At 47.0% G+C, this 17,294-nt stretch overlaps 1 protein-coding gene across 8 annotated transcripts in view; it reads right to left on the reverse strand.

Moving 5' to 3' along the window:
* Positions 1-8,783, reverse strand: part of FANCA (FA complementation group A) — a 60,568-nt gene extending 51,785 nt beyond the window's left edge. For all 8 annotated transcript variants that reach the window (XR_006197420.1, XR_006197421.1, XM_042920576.1 and 5 more), the window contains exons 1-6: positions 8,664-8,783; positions 7,710-7,819; positions 7,269-7,353; positions 3,024-3,166; positions 2,792-2,887; positions 362-435 (exon numbers count right to left, since the gene is read on the reverse strand). Coding sequence is in view for 6 of the 8 variants with exons in the window: in XM_042920576.1 (XP_042776510.1) it covers positions 362-435; positions 2,792-2,887; positions 3,024-3,166; positions 7,269-7,353; positions 7,710-7,819; positions 8,664-8,742 (587 nt within the window). In the remaining 2 variants the exon portion in view is untranslated. The remainder of the gene's footprint in view (positions 1-361; positions 436-2,791; positions 2,888-3,023; positions 3,167-7,268; positions 7,354-7,709; positions 7,820-8,663) is intronic.
* Between the last annotated feature and the right edge of the window lie 8,511 nt (positions 8,784-17,294).

The raw sequence follows: 17,294 nt of genomic DNA on the forward strand, positions 1-17,294 counted from the left end.
TTCAGTCAGTTGAGCATCTGACTTTGGCTCAGGTCGTGATCTTACAGTTCATGAATTCAAGCCCCACGTCAGGTTCATGGCTGTCAGTCTGTCAGCGCAGAGCCCACTTCCGATCCTCTGCCCCCCTCTCTCTGGCCCTCCCCTGCCTGCACTTTCCCAAAAACAAACATTAAAAAAAAAAAAGAAAACATGACCAAGTCTGGGCATTACAACAACTTTAACCATAACAAATGTTCTCTTTAAATAACGAAGAGTTTCAGTGATTTTTGGCTTTAACATATAAATAAGTAATTCATTAGCAGGTTAGATTACAAAAAATAAATCATGTAATATTAAGGTAACATTATCGCTGGTACACTACCTTTCCAGCAGCTCTTGGAAGCTCACAACGTTTTGTATGTGAAGCTGCCACACGACCTCAAGCAACAAAGAACCCTAAAGAAAAAAACCGTACTGTGAGTCCATCACACGCACACTTCCCCGCAACGTGCAGGCTGCGTACCTGAGCACTGTGCTCTACGCAGAACTAAAGCGGGGTAACAATCACGCCCTAAGATACACACTGGATCCACTTTGGCCTTAACTCACCAAGCAGGGGCGCCCGGGGGGCTCAGTCGGTTAAGCTTCCGACTCTTGATTTCGGCTCAGGTCACGACCCCAAGGTTCATGAAATCAAGCCCCACACCAGACTCTACGCTGACAGCACACTGCCTGCTTGGGACCCTCTTTCTCTCTCTCTGCCCCTCCCCCACTCACGTAAGCTCTCTCTCAAAATAAATATTAAAAAAAATAAAACTAAGGGGCATCTGGGTGGCTCGGTCGGTTGAGTGTCTGACTTTGGTTCAGGTCACGATCTCACGGTTCGGGAGTCTGAGCCCGGCGTCGGGCTCTATGCTGACGGCTCGGAGCCTGGAGCCTCCTTCGGATTCTGTGTCTCCCTCTCTCTCTGCCTCTCCCCTGTTCACGCTCTGTGTCTCTTTCTTTCTCTCAAAAATAAACAAACATTAAAAATTTTTAACAAAAAAATAAATAAAAATCAACTCACCAAGCCTTCAGTCACTCACCATTACCATCCTTCACCTCCTGGCACCCTACCCAGTCTCTACTCTAACTTGCTTCAGTGCCTTTCTCCCATGTGTTCCAAAACAGAGACTGGACCTCTCAACATCTGCTCTTCTTAGAACTCTCCAGTGGCCCTTCACAGCTTCCAGAGCAAGGCTGAGACTCTTGGATGCAGCACAGGCCAGCTGTGACCCAGCTTCTGTCCCTCTTGTTCTCTCCTATCCCAGTGAGGTCCTCCCTCCTGGAGCAGACACCCCTCCTCCTCCCCGCCAGGACACCTCACTCAAGTCAGCTGTCTCCCACTGTCCGCTTCGTCCTACTCTCCACCCAGCAAAATGGCACTCTCCCTTCACACGCCATGCAGCTGCCAGCTCTCTTAGAAAGCCTTTCCCCAGGGGTGCCTGGGTGATTCGGTTGAGCGTTTGACCCCAGCTCGGGTCATGATCTCACATGAGTTCAAGCCCAGGCTCGGGCTCTCCTCTGTCAGCACGGAGCCTGCTTCAGATCCTCTGTCCCACTCTCTCTCTGCACCTCCCCTGCTCATACTCCCTCTCTCAAAAACATTAAAAAAAAGCAAGCAAGCAAGCAAGCTTTTCCTAGGGACACCTGGGTGGCTCTGTTGGTTAAGCATCTGACTCTTAATCTCGGCTCAGGTCGTGATCTCACTGTTTGTGGGTTTAAGACCCACGTGAGGCTCCACTCCAAAAGCGAGGAGCCTGCTTGGGATTCTCTCCCTCTCTCCTCTCTCCCTCTCTCCTCTCTCCCTCTCTCTCTCTGCTGTCCCCCAGTGGCACATGCATGTACTCTCTCAAAATGAATAAACATAAAATAAAATAAAATAAAAAAGCAAGCCTTTCCTAACCACCCGATCATGCAGCTGTCACTCTTCCCTGCACACCTGTGGACACCTGTATTCCTGCAACTAGTGTGCATTCAGCTGCCCCTCCCTGTAACTAGTTATCAGTGAGCGCCAGGACCGTATCAATTGCTGACAAATCAGGTGAACTCTATAATGTATGCTGGGTAAGAGAATGGGGGGGAACCCATGAGTGCACCATTACCTGAGTTTTCTCCTACCTTTTCTATATTCTTACTGATCTCATTTAATAACCAAATAATTCCCTTGAGTTCTGTCAACTATTCAAAAATCTGCAAGACTACTGAATTAAAAATGTTTCAAAAAAAATAAAACAGATAAGGATCTTTTTTTTAATAATAATTTTTATGGGTGTCTGGGTGGCTCAGCTGGTAAGCAACCAACTCTTGGTTTCGGCTCAGGTCATGATCCCATGTTTTGTGGGTTCAAGTCTCACATCAGGCTCCATGCTGGCAGCATAGAGCCTGCTTGATTTTTCTCTTTCCCTCTCTCTCTCAAAATAAATAAACTTTGGGAAGAAAAAAAAAGAATAATTATTAAATTGCATTTTTCTGGTTGACTACACTCTCCTGGAAAATTGTTCATAATTACATATAAGAAGATAGAGCACCATGTGCCTGTGGTACATTCTAGTAAACGGTACTAATTGTGGGTGAATACCAACAAATACAGTAACTGAAGGCACTTCTTTCCACCCACAGAGGCATCCGCTGAATGCTTTCATCCCCCAGTCTGTGATTAACGAGACGCTGGCTGGAACCCCCGAGAACATCCAGGGGCTCTCTGGGCTCGACCCAAACCAAGAGACTACTGGAGAAACCCTGAAAGTCGGGGCCACCATGTCCAATGTACCTGTACTTCCCACAGTTGCTGACACAAGGAGAATCGGGAGAACATGCTGTGTGCCAATAAATACCGAGCCACCTCCAACAAGGAAGACAGTTTCTTCTGAAAAGAGAGATTAAATCTTTGAAAAAAGCAATAATAAGCAAACACTTGAAACGACAGTAAAGAAATGTGCTACTTTTCCCAACAGCTCCAGGGCAATGAGTGTGCACAGCGCGCCCATCGCCCGGCGTCTCACCCTTTGCTCTGCGCTCAGCAGCACCCTGTGCGAGGGCTCGCCATCAGACACACAGATCTGCGTGATGCTGGAGGCCACCATCCGGCTGGACAGCACTGCCACAGGGACACCCAGCCTTGAAGCTTGATCCCGCAAAGCAGAGCCTTAAAGACAGAACAAAACATGAGGGACACACTACAAAATCTAAAACAGAAGACCTGGCGTTTAAAAAGCCTTTTAAGCCGCAGCCGCCCAGAAAATGGTCTTCTGAAGGGGAGCACAGATCTAGAGGGAAAAACAAGGGATGGAAATAAGACCATTTCGTGACTGAAGCCACACACAGGACAACAATGGTCAGCATTCGAAGCCCACAGTTGCACATGCCAATGTCTCCGTGTGCCACAAATAAGGGAGCTTGCCAGATATATTCTTAGAACTCGATCAAAGTTTTCCAAGGAGCACAGTCAATTGGCAACTACGGTGACTCCTGCAATGGGTTCCTGTCTTTGTAATGACTTCAGTGTCAAAACCAGACCTGCTTCCACTGGCTTTCTACTGATGTTTGGCAAGTGGGTCGTTTCCAAATGCTGTGCCACACATTGGTGGGTAGTAGAGACCACCGGTGTGGTCAGCCCTCGGACTGGCAGGTGGAGCCTAGGTGCTGAGCCCACAGGCAGCCACCAGCCTCCTGAGTATCCAGCCTCTGGTCTGCATTCAATCAAGTGAGAACTCCAATCAGCCTAGATAAGGTAATGCCTACAAGCAAACTGCCATCTCATTTATTTGACTTCCAAAACTAGGGGGTTTTTTGTATTTTGTTAAAAAGCTGTAGCACATGCCCATTATCTTCAGGGTTCTGAAAACACACACCAATATGTAAATTAAAACAATAATAGTTACAAAGATTGCAAATGACGATATTAGAAATCATCAACTATAGGGGATGCCTGGGTGGCTCAGTCGGTTAAGCGTCCAACTTCCGCTCAGGTCATGATCTCAGGGTTCATGAGTTTGAGCCCCAGGTCAGGCTCTGTGCTGATAGCTCGGAGCCTGAAGCCTGCTTCAGATTCTGTGTCTCCCTTTCTCTCTGCCCCTCCCCTGCTCACACACTGTCTCTCTTGCTCAAAAATAAATAAAAACATTAAAAATTTTTAATTATTAATTACAGAGGTCAAGAAATAATTCATGGTAGAAGGGAAGAAAATGCTAATTTCTAGCCATTTTTGCAGAGCAAAGGAAACCATCAACCAAACAAAAAGGCAATTTACTGAATGGGAGAAGATATTTACCAATGATATATCTGATAAGGGATTAATACGCAAAATATATAAAGAACTTCTACAACTCAACACACAAAAAATCCAGTTAAAAAATGGACAGAAGACCTCAATAGACATTGTTCCAAAGAAGACGTCCAGATGGGCAAGAGACACATGAAAAGATGTTCAACATTACTCATCATCAGGGACATGCAAATCAAAAGCACAATGAAATGTCACCTTGCACCTGTCAGAATGGCTAAAATCAACAACACGAGAAACAAGTGTTGACGAGGATGTGGAGAAAAAGGAACCCTTGTGCACTGCTGGTGGGAGTACAAACAGGTGCAGCCGCTCTGGAGAACAATGTGGAGGTTCCTCAAAAAGTTAAAAATAGAGGGGCGCCTGGGTGGCTCAGTTGGTTAAGTGTCCAACTTCAGCTCGGGTCATGATCTCCCGGTTCGTGAGTTCAAGCCCCGCGTCGGGCTCTGTGCTGACAGCTCAGAGCCTGAAGCCTGCTTCTGAGTCTGTGTCGTTCTCTCTCTGTTCCTCCCCTGCTCATGCTCTGTCTCTCTCTCTCTCAAAAATAAAGATTAAAAAAAATTTAAAAATAGAACCACCCTAAGATCCAATAATTACACTACAAAAAAACTAATTCTAAAAGATATATGCATGCCAACGTTTATTGCAGCATTACTTAAAATAGCCAGAATACAGAAGGAAGTGTCCATCGATAGGTGAATGGCTAAAGATATGGTATATATACAACGGAATATTACTCAGCTACAAAAAAAAAAGTTACCATTGGTAACAACATGGATGGATTTAAAAAACATAATGCTGGACATTAAAAAAAAAGGGGGGGGGGGTGCCTGGGTGGCTCAGTCGGTTAAGCATCCGACTTATGCTCAGGTCATGATCTCACCGTTGGTCGGTTCAAGCCCCATGTCAGGTTCTGTGCTGACAGCTCGGAGCCTGGAGCCTGGAGCCTGCTTTCAATTCTGTGTCTCCCTCTCTCTCTATGCCCCTCCCCTTGACGCACTCTCTCAAAAATAGACATTAAAAAAAAAAAGAATATGATGCTAATAAGTGAAATAAATCAGGGAAAGACAAATACCATAGGATTTCACTCATTTGTGAAATTTAAGAAACAAAACAAATGAACAAAGGAAAAACAGTCTTAAATACAGAGAATGAACTGGTAGTTACCAGAGGGAAGGTGGGTGGAGGGATGGCCAAAAAGATAAAGGAAATTGGGAACTAAGAGTACATGTATCTTTTTTTTAATTTTACTTTGTTATTTGCAAAATTTTTTAATGTTTATGTTTGAGAGAGCAAGAAACAGAGTGTGAGCAAGGGAGGGGCAGAGAGGGAGATGGAATCCAAAGCAGACTCTAGGCGCTGAGCTGTCAGCAGAGCCCGACGCAGGGCTCGAACCCACGAAGCGTGAGATCATCACCTGAGCCAAAGTTGGACACTTTACCAACTGAGCCACCCAGGCACCCCAAGAGTACACTTATCTCGACGAGCACTCAAAAATGTACAGAATTATTGAATCATTATACTGTACACCTGAAACGGATATAACAATGCATGCTAATTATACTTAAGTTAAAAAAAATTACAAAAAAAAGAGGGGCACTTGGGTGGCTCAATCAGTTAAGCATCCATCTTCAGTTCTGGTCATGACCTCATGGTTTATGAATTTGAGCCCCACATCAGGCTCTGCGTGCTGTCTCTCTCTCGAAAATGAACATTAAAAAAAAAAAAAAAGAATAGCCATTTCTTTCTGAATTGTCTCCATGGGAAAGTGTCTGTTTTTATTTATAAGGCTTTAATCTTTTTTTTTAATTTTTTTTAATGTTTATTTTATTTTATTTATTTATTTATTTATTTTTTAACGTTTATTTATTTTTGAGACAGAGAGACAGAGCATGAACGGGGGGGGCAGAGAGAGGGAGACACAGAATCTGAAACAGGCTCCAGGCTCTGAGCTGTCAGCACAGGGCCCGACACGGGGCTTGAACTCACAAACCGCGAGATCATGACTTGAGCCGAAGTCGGACGCTTAACCGACTGAGCCACCCAGGCGCCCCAAGGCTTTAATCTTTTTTATATAACGACATTTCCTATGTATCATAAGTAACACAACCACTATCTTCAACAGGAAAAACCACTAAAACATTCATGAATTAAGGGTCTTATATTTCTGCAGTCAAGGTTAAGAGCTTTTTATACAAGTTCTTAAGCCTTGATCCAAAATCCATACAAGAAAGTGTGTGGCTAAGCTTGGTTCCCCAGAATGACACATTGTATGTGGAATTCAAATGTAATTATGGCAGTGAAAATTACTATCATTTATCAATGACCTTTGACAATCAATTGTCAACGTAAGTCTATTTGTTTAAGGTTACTAAAAAAAAAAAATATTTTAAAATTAATGAATTAGTTAATATTTCCCTGAAGTAAGTCATTTCATAATAAAATGTTAATGACCAGAAAATAGTTGAATTTTTTTGTTATTCCCACAGAACTTCCCTGAATCTCATATTCTCAAATTTAAATACCTTGAAATAGTCTCAAACCTGGAAATATTCTTCTGGTTTCCTGCCTGCTCTCCCCAGCCCAGCACAACTTGTTTTCACCACTTCTAGAAAGGAAATGCACGTTACTGTCCCATGTTTTTCCAAGGGACACTTTGGTTCCTACTGCTTTCTGAGCCCTATGTTGAGTGAAACACTGTTTTTTATTTCTCTTAATGTTTATTTATTTATTCACTTTTGAGAGAGCACAAGCAGGGGAGGGGCAAAGAGAGAGGGAAAGAATCCCAAGGAGGCTCCGCACTGTCAGCACAGAGCCCGACATGGAGCTTGAACTCACAACCTGAGCCGAAATTAAGAGTCAGACACTTAACCAACCACTTTTGTTTATTAGAAGCAAATCAAGACCACTTTACATAAAGCTCTCCCATATCTCCATACATTAAGAAAATTAAGTTCTAACTTACCTATGAGTGAACTAGAAAGATTAGTACAGGCCTCAGGATCAATCAGCTGATTGAGACACAGTGTCTTACGTGGTGCACCTTCTACCTAGAAACCAAATACAAAGAACTCTATTCTTAAAAGTTCAAGTTGTGTGTGCATAAAAACAATTTGTGTATATAATGCTTGCCTACTGCACTATTCTTAGATATCTCGAGGTAAACATTTTTAAAAAGCGAATCTTACCAAACCTTTTTGAGAAAAACTAAATTCACTCTGAAATCACATTTTATCTCCAAAAAAGATAAATGCTCACAACCTTTTTCTCATCGAGTCAACATTTAATGGGTGCTTCTACCAGATACTCAGAAGGCTTTTTCTGGGTCTCTAAGATTATGCCTTGGCTGCATGCAAAACACCCAAACTTAAATCTGCCTGCAAAGGTCGAACCAATTCCCTCTTACCTCGAGCAGAAGGTCATTCAAGTTTAGGTGGCGTCTCAGGAGGTGCACAGCGGATTCCTGTAACTTCTGCTCTGTTCCAGGACTGTACATTTGCCTCTTGACCCTTCCCGCTAAGGGCGAAAACCAGTTCCACGAAATTACAGCACACCTTAAAAACTCATGTAAGAAGACTTGGTGACATTCTAGACCCCCTGATGTGGTGCACCTCGGGGACACATTACTTCGTGGTATTCTTATGAAAAATGCAAATCTAATCATGAGAAAACATCAGACACACCCAACTGAGGGACATTTTATAAAATGAGGGACCAGTACTTCTCCAAATGTCCAGGTAAGCAAAGACCCAGTAACTGTCACCGATGGGAGGAAATCTAGACAATTCTCTGTGGAATCCTGGGACAGAAAAAGGATATTTTGGGAAAACCTGATGAAACCCAAGCCTAGGGGTTGATTCTTGTTCAGTCAGGTTACGTGGTTCTGGGAGTAGGCTAAGCTGACCCCCTTACTGTCATCCTGCACTCCTGGACGCAGAGTATTATTAACTCCCTGCCTCCTAGAACCATCTTTCTTGACGTCGCGTTGGAAGGGGGCCAGCCCCGCGAATGCAGGAAGAACCGGAGATCTACCGGAACAGGGGTCGTTGGGATGGGAAGAGGGCAAAAGAGACGGGAAGTCGGGGGAGACCAGGACCAGGGGGCGGGGGTGTGGGGGGAACAAGACAGGGGGCACAGGACTGGGTATTGAGGGAGAAGAGAACTGGAGGTCGGTGGGACGCGGGCAGGAGGCGGGGGTTCAGGGCGGAGGAGGACGAGGACCGAGGTTCTGGGGAACTGGGGGGAGGCAGGAGGTCTTGGGGGACAAGGAGAGGCCGGGGACCGGGGCGACGGAGGCTAAGGAGATAAGGGGTCTCAGGGTCCGACACCGCCCACTCCCGCAGCCCTGGTGCCCTCTTACCCAGCAGCTCTGTCCACCTTCTCTTGCGACTCCCCAGCCCCGAGGTCGAGGCGGCGCCCTCCACCTGCGAGTCCGACATGGCGGGAACTTGCCATTCCCTCCGCAGCCTCCTGCATCCGGCCCGCGCGGCCTCCCCATTGGCTACGGCCCCCGCGGCCTCCCTATTGGCTGGCGGCTACCCGGCCTCCCCATTGGCCGCCCGGTGCTCGGCCACACTCCGTTGCCCGATGGGGCGAAGGCCTCACGACGCGGCCATCTTGGTGGCGGCGTGTGCCGCCATGTTGGTGGTGGCAAGAACGAGGCAGGTACCCTGATACCTGGAGAAGGGTGATGTCACTTTAGAGTTAACGGGTAGCGGAGCGGATTCAAAACAGCGTCACGCGCGAGAAAACGGTGGCATCCTTGTGCATTATTCCTGCCGAGAATGGCCGGCCGATAGTCATGCCGAAAAACCCGACAAAGCCACAACCGAGGAGACTAAAAAGCGCTGAGCTGTGTTGTTCATCCATCTGGGCGCCCCGGTTCCTGGAGTTGGAAGGGGGCGAACCCGCGCGGGCTGCTTGCGGCCCAGTGAGACCTTCTGCAGCGAAACAGACAGTCTGAGGCTAGTGCGACTGAGCCCTCCTTGTTAACTTCTATTTGACTTTAATTTAAACGTAAGTGGCCGCAGGTGCCCATGCGAATGGGTCGCAGGTGTTAAAACCTCGAAGAAAGCAGGTCCCGTGGGGCGCGGAATCGTACTGCGTCACTGCGGTGGCTTTCCCTCGATGCTCTTACCTGTGAGATTCATGGATGTTGTGCTTAGCTGTAGTTAACTTGTTTTCATGGCTGTCTAGTATTCCCTGGATAAATAAATATATATACACACATATAACTGATAATTTGTATAATTTATTTTCTGTAAATTCTGATGTTTTGAGATTTTAAAAGCCTTCTGGCTAGGGAGAGACTGCCCCCCCCCCCCGGGGGGCCCACAGGAGCCTGCCGTTGTTAAGAAACTGTCCAACTCAGAGCCACACCTCCTCCGTCTGGCCTCAATCCTAGGAGGCTATAGTGTGCTACCTTCATCATACCCTGGCCAGCTGCCGGGCAGCTACCACTGCTGGAGCCCACAGCCCACCAAAACTATTCAAACTAGCCAATCGTAGCGGTTTACCCTGCTCAGCCTTAACTTTCATGGGAAAACTCTGATAAAGACCTTGATCTCTATCAAAATCAGCCTTACTATTCTGTCTCCTAGCCACCTTGGAGCTGCCTCGTGTGGCCTTTCACAGCCTGCCATTCCTGCAGTGTCTAGGACCTGTGAATATAATGCAATTTGTTTTTTCCTGAGCCTCTTCGGTCTCCTCTTGTGACCATCTCATAAAGATTACAAAATAGATTTTTTTTTCAGTTAAACTTATGGCAGCTTAAGGTTAGAAATGAGGCCTCGGAGCCTGGTTTGCACACACCGTGGGTCCGGGGGGACCAGCAGTGGACAGAGGGCCATAGGGCTGTCACACTGGTGAACAACAGGCAGAGGGAGTGTAGAGTGATGCTTGGCTCGTTTCTGTTTAGGATGAACTGTGGATTCTCTTAACACCTCGAATTGAAAGAGCACTTACATGGGGCGCCTGGGTGGCTCAGTTGGTTGAGCACCGACTTCGGCTCAGGTCACGATCTTGCGGTCCGTGAGTTCGAGCCCCGCATCAGGCCCCTGTGCTGACAGCTCAGAGCCCGGAGCCTGTTTCAGATTCTGTGTCTCCCTCTCTCTGACCCTCCCCCATTCATGCTCTGTCTCTCTCTGTCTCAAAAATGAATAAAAACGTTAAAAAAAAAAAAAAAGAGCACTTACAGATTTGTTTAAACAAACTTTACCATATAATCATGTTTATGCATATATGATAAAACAAACATAAGTGAAAAATGCTTCGAGGGTGTCCTGAGCCCTGACTTCTGAAGGGTGAACTAAAAACCAACTTGGTTGTCCTGAGTATTAAAACCCGGTTCTTCCCTCCTACGTAACGCTTCCTCCTGAGTATCTCCTCTACTTCTGACAGGTCTGGTCCCCAAATGTGTGGGCATTTTTCCCCTAAGCAATTCACTGTGACACCAACTGGGTATATTATAATTCAAATAAATTCTGACACTATTTATGGGGACAGTATCAGATCCCACAGGTGAAGAGCTCGGTCTTATCAGCTTACCGCCCACTTCAGATGCCACTTCCAACAGTAGGTCCCCAGATTTCCCAGAACTTCTGTCAACAAATCCGGGGTCCCACGACCCCCTCCTCAGGTTTGATTAATTTGCTAGAGTGGCTCATAGAAGTCAGGTAAACACAGTTACCAGATCATTAAAGGCTGTGAGAAAGGGTACAGGTGAGATGAACCGCTACACAGGGTGAGGTCCAGGGGAATCCCAAACACAGGCCATCTGTCCTCATGGAATTGGGGTACATCTCCCTCCAACTGTTGTGTTCGCCAACCTGGAAACTCTCCCAACACTGTACTGTTGGGATTTTACAGAAGTAAAATCATCATGAAGGCGTGATTGATCATTAGCTCCATTTCCAGCCCCTTTTCCCTCCCTAGAGGATGGGGACCAAGCTGAAAATTACAAGCTTCTCTAATCATTACTTGGTCTTTCTGGTGACCAGCCGAGCCACGCAGGAGCCACCTAAGTTACCCCATCAGAACAAAAGGTGCTCCTACTGTTATCACTTAGGAATTTACAAGAGTTTCAGGAGCTCCGTGCCAGGACCAGCGGGGAGAGACCAATATGTATTTTCTGTCCTCTCCCAAAGGGTTAGAAGAGCCGAATCACCTCTCAGCTGAGGCTCAACATCCAGCTTTTCACACAATATCACCCTGTCAGCCACGGAGCCCTCTTGTGATGCAGGAGGCCCTCGAAGAGCGCCCCGCTGTCAACTCCTGGATTGTCTTCCAAACTTCTGGAAAGGGCACACTTTCAAATCTGTGTGCAGGCTATGACCCTCTGCGGAACTGCTGGCAGGCCCGGCCCAGATCTGGAGCTGCTCACCTTGAGATAAATGCCCACAAAACCCCACGGGGGGGCGACACAAGCCGGGCAGTGGGCTGCAAGATATGGCCGCAAGTTCTCCCCCACCGTCGAGAGGTGGAGTCTATTTCCATCTCTTTGGTCTGGACAGCCAATGAGACGTGAGTAACATGATACAAACAGAACCTTGAGAAGAGCTTGTGCTTTAGAGTTGGGAACGCTGAGCTCCCCAAGGAACACACCTGAGCCAGCCTACCTGAGGATGAGGCTACGTGGAAGAAAGGTGGGGGCCCGGCCAACAACAGTCCCAGTCCCTGGCGGGCAGCCGGTCCAACACCAGAACCTGGGAATGAGGCCATCACAGGCTGTCCAGCTGCCAGCAAAACGCCGGTGATGTAGGAGTGGGAGTGAGGCTGGCTCACTAGAGGAATGATGGGCTAAGGAAACCACTGTCACTTTAAGCCACTAAGGTCTTGCGATGGTTTCTTACAGAGCCACAGATCATTGATAAAGTCCTTTACACATGATCTATCATAGGAGCGGGGGGCGTGAATATCATTCCAACTTACAGACAGGAAACAGCCATTCGCAGGTTAAGGGATTTGCCCAAGGACACACAGCAAATACATGGCAAAGACAGGAAAAGAACTCAGGTCTGTCTGATCCCCAGACCTAAGCTCTTAAACTGGAGACACGGGCAGGTGGGGCTACAGCCCTCTAATGGAAGAGGGAGAAGAGCCTCCTGGGTTTGCACTCCACATAATTCCTCCTCCTCAGCCTCTGCCTTCCCAAAGACAAGGTATTGGGAAAAAGAGATATCCCTGAGAAAGAGAACCCAAACTAGGCTGGCTCCCTCCCTCCTGCATCTGCCTTGCGTCCTCAATGCCTGGATTTCTCACCTTTTCCTGGCACTTCTGTCCAGCATACGGAGACCCTGCCTCGTTTCATGACAATGTCTATATGGAAATGGCCCAGAACAGAAGAAAGAATGTGAAGATGAGTGTTTCCTTGACATTGCCCAAGGTGCCAGGAAACACCGAGTCTCTTACAGATCCTGAACCCCATGTCCAGCCCCGTATCCAGATGGGATATGACCAAAAGGCTTTCACAGCACAAGAATCCACAAAAGCAAGTGCCCTGGGGATACTCCTCCAAGCCCTCAGGGGGCAGGAGAGGCCATTAGGTGGTCCACTCCTACCCCACCCCCAGCAGCCTCAGGAGCACTAGAGGTGTCTGCGCTCCACAAGGCCACCCTGCCTCTGGCAAGTGTACCTTTGCCTCAAAGTGAAGCCTGCTTTGAACTGTCCATCTGCCCATGGGCCATGCTGACTGCTCGGGTCTCACTTAGCACAACAACTTAGACACACAAAACAGGGCCTTGGGTGTGTGGGTCAGGAATAGGAAATCAGAACCCACAGAGTCCCCACAAGGGGTTCTGCCAGACCCTTTGCACTCTGTAGGCCAAGTGTGATGGTGTGAATTATAATGGCTAGAAAGTGCAGAGAACAGACCGGTTCACAAAAAGGCGAAGACTCATTCTCAGGGAAGACCCTAAGACAAGCCTGGGGGGAAGAGCTGGTGCCCCGTCAGGAAGCCCGTCCCATGTAGCTGGGCCCCTTCCCACCTCCACCCTGGCCATGCCTCTGACAGACCCTAGGCCACAACAAGAGCTGTCCGTTTTAAGCACCCTTTAGGTTATTTGAAGGGGGAGTTTATTAAATTGGGGGAACATCATTTCCACTTGGCCATGAGTCAGTCCGAGAAAAGCTTTGCTCTGTTAATTTCCCCAAGCTGCTGTCAGGGATGGAGACCTGGATTATTTTTTTTAAGTTCATTTATTGATTTTGAGAGAGAAAGAGAGAGACAGAGACAGAGAGAATCCCAAGCGGGCTCTGTGCTGTCATCGGGGCTGGTGAGATCATGACCTGAGGTGAAATCAAAAGTCAGATGCTTAACTGACTGAGCCCCCCAGGTGCCCCTGATTATTTTAATTAGAATAAAATCAGACTTATTCGTGTTTTCCTAATGCTTGTCAAATTCCAAAATGTAAACACAACAAATCCATACTCTTGGAAATCACTAAAAAAATTGCTCTAGGCAGCTGAAGTTTTAAAAGAGCTTTATGCAAATTACCAGCTCCTGGAAACAGCACCCACCTGTCGGGGGCTGTGCTCAGAAACACTGAGCATGTGCAAACCCCAGGCCTCGGCTGTCTGTCCTCACGTTGTGGCCTGAGGCTTGCCTGAGTCAGGTCCTGTGTGCCTACATCTGTGCAGGTAAGCCTTGTGCGGGGCCAGTGCCCACCCCCAGTTCCCCGTGAGGACACCAATATTCTACATTCCTATCATTACGGGTTGTTGGGTTGCAGGAAAAGCTGGCCAAAGGTGTTTGGTGCTGCGATGGACTCTTTTAATCAGGAAGCCGAGGGGGAAGCAGAATTCATAAGAACCTCTCCTGTGAGTTCCTGGACCTCTCAAGAATGAAAACAGACCAAAGAAGACCTTCAGGCTCAGTTTCTCCATTTGTAAAACTGGCCTGAGAGACGCCACAGTTCTGTTACCGTCTGCTCACTTGGCCCTTGTGTGTCCAAGTCCAGCGTGCTGTGTCCACGCTCCAGAGTGCCCTTTAGTACTCAGTCTGGAGCTGAGGCCCGGCTGAGACCTGCTGAGGGGACATGCAAGTGAGGAGACCTCCTGTCACCCAGAACGCTCCTTCCACTAGAGCATGGGGTGTTTCCTCACCTCCATGGCCCGTATGAGCTTCCGCGTGCACTTTCCAAAAGGATTGGTCTCTAAGGAAGGATGTGGGTGGATCCCTACCACTCACACTGATGAGGGAGCATAAGGCAAGCTGAGGGCAAAGTACAAGCTGCAGCACCCCCCACCCCCATCACCAGGTGGGGTGTGTGTCACATTCCTGGGACACTCAGGCTGACCAAGAACACATGAAAGGAGAGAAAAACAAATGTTGACTGAGATCACAGTCCTGCAGGACAGGAGTCCCCTTCAGTTTACATACATCTAGGCAGGTTACAGGAGAGGGGCAATCTTATCCATAGCCTAATCCAGAAACCTATAGATTCAGTTTCCCGGAGCCCTAATATCACCCTCCCCTCCATAGCGATGTGGGAACAAAGGTAAGAAGGAAATGGCAGGTGGAAATTCTTTATTACCTGCAGCCCATTGACAAATATTTCAGGCAAATACAGGTAACACACTTCCCCAGAAACCACCCCCCCCCCCCCGTCGTAATGTTAATGCCTTATAGAGGGAAAACAACCTTAGCTTGATAATAGCTAGGCCTCCCATATCTTATGAATCTTCTTTAACATATGAAAATCCCTTTGGGAAATTCCTCTTGCCTTTATCTCCCCCAACTCCATAATATATAAACATTCACCCCTCACACTTAGAGCACAGCTGTTTCTGCCCACGGGTCCTGTCCCGCTGCTTTAATAAAATCACCTTTTTGCACCAAAGACGCCTTCAAGAATTCTTTCTTGGCCGTCAGCTCTGAACCCTACCATCACTCCAAAACCTCATCACACTCACTGCTTCTCAGGCACAGCATAGGAAGATGTGAGATATTCATTTCAAACATGGAAAGGACGTTCCCCCACAATTATAATAGTAGACTCATGTGCATTGACAAATAACATTAAAGGGGCCAAGAAACACTGACTTGCCCACAATCATACCCAAGACAAACACTATTAATATTTCACTGTGCCTCTTTCAGGTTTCTCCTCGGTAAATACCTTTTCAATAGATTTTTTAAGTTTATTTATTTATTTTGAGAGAGGGAGAGGGAGAGAGAGAATCCCAAGCAGACTCCGCACCGTCAGCGCAGACCCTAATGCTCAAGCTCACAAACTGTGAGATCACTGAAGGGGTTTTGAAATGGTGGGGGACCAGAGCTGATAACCAAGAAATAATTCATGAGCCGTCTTTGATGCAAAAAGGTGATTTTATTAAAGCACTGGAACAGGACCTACGGGCGGAAAGAGCTGCACTGGCGGGGCCTCTGGGGGGCTCAGTCGGTTAAGTGTCCGACTTCAGCTGAGGTCACGATCTCACGGTTTGTGGGTTCGAGCCCCACATAGGGCTCTGTGCTGACAGCTCAGAGCCTGGAGGCGCTTCAGATTCTGTGTCTCCCTCTCTCTCTCTGCCCCTCCCCCGCTCATGCTCTGTCTCTCTCTCCAAAAAAAAAAAAAAAAAAAGAGCTGCCCTGGGATTGTGAGGAGTGACTGATCATATACTTGGGAGTTTGGGGAGGTAAAGGCAAGGGAAAGTTTCCAAAGGGATTTTCACATACTAAAGAAGACTCACAGGACACTGGAGGCCTAGCTAATTGTCAAGTTAAGGTTGTTTTCCCCTCTAGCAAAGCATTAACATCAAGACAGTAGACAGTTCCTGGAGAAATGTTATACTCTGCCTGTCTCAAATATTTGCCAATGGGCTGCAGGTTATAAGGAAATTTAATTTTACCTGCCATTTCCTTCTGCCCTTGTTTCCCCACATCAACCATGCCCTGAGCCGAAATCAAGAGTCTAAGCCACCAAGGTGCCCCCTTAAATCCTTTCTAATTGCTTCAGGATGTTGTCTGCGGCTGAGCAGATAAGTCCTTGTCCACGGCTTTCCCTTGCACCTTTGAAGACTGCAGAATTATCTTTATTGCCTCAGGATAAATTTCACATAGCAAAATTGCTGGGTCAAGACCACACATACATTATCATTTGCTTTTTATTTTTTGGCCTTATGGGGTCCTTACCAAGTGAAGATTCAAGAGTACCGCAGAAGTGCTATGTGCCAAACCCAGCGATTTCACTGCTAGCTCCGTAGTCAGGGGGTTGAAAGCTCCTTTATGAAATCCTGGGATTCTAGCACACAGAATATTAAAAATATGTTTATTACAGGAAACCACCAAAATCCTAGAGGAGAACACAGGCAGCGACCTCTTCGACCTCAGCCACAGCAACTTCTTGCTAGACATGTTGCAGGACGCAAGGGAAATGAAAGCAGAAATGTACTGGGATCTCATCAAGATAAAAAGCTTCTGCACAGCGATGGAAACAATCAACAAAACTAAAAGACAGCCTATGGGATGGGAGAAGATATTTGCAAATGACGTTTCTTTTTTTAAAAATTTTTAAAGTTTATTTATTATTGAGAAACAGAGAGAGACAGAGCATGAGCATGGGAGGGGCAGAGATAAGGGGAGACCCAGAATCCGGAGCAGGCTCCAGGCTCTGAGCTGTCAGCGCAAAGCCCGATGCAGGGCTCAAACTCACAAATTGCGAGATCATGGCCTGAGCTGAAGTCGGACATTTAACCGACTGAGCCACCCAGGCACCCCTGCAAATGACATTTCTGATAAAGGGTTATTATCCAAAACCTATTCCTAAAAAACAAATAATCCAACTAAGAAATGGGCAGAAGACATGAATAGACATTTTTCCAAAGAAGATATCCAGATGGCTAACAGGTGCATGAAAAGATGCTCAACATCACTCTCATCAGGGAAATAGAAATCAAAACTACAATGAAATACCACCTCACACCTGTCAGAATGGCTAAAATTAACAACACAGGAAACAACAGGTGTGGGCGAGGATGTGGAGAAAAGGGGAAT

The sequence above is a fragment of the Panthera leo genome, chromosome E2 (genome assembly GCF_018350215.1).
Source record: "Panthera leo isolate Ple1 chromosome E2, P.leo_Ple1_pat1.1, whole genome shotgun sequence".
Taxonomy (NCBI): Eukaryota; Metazoa; Chordata; class Mammalia; order Carnivora; family Felidae; genus Panthera; species Panthera leo.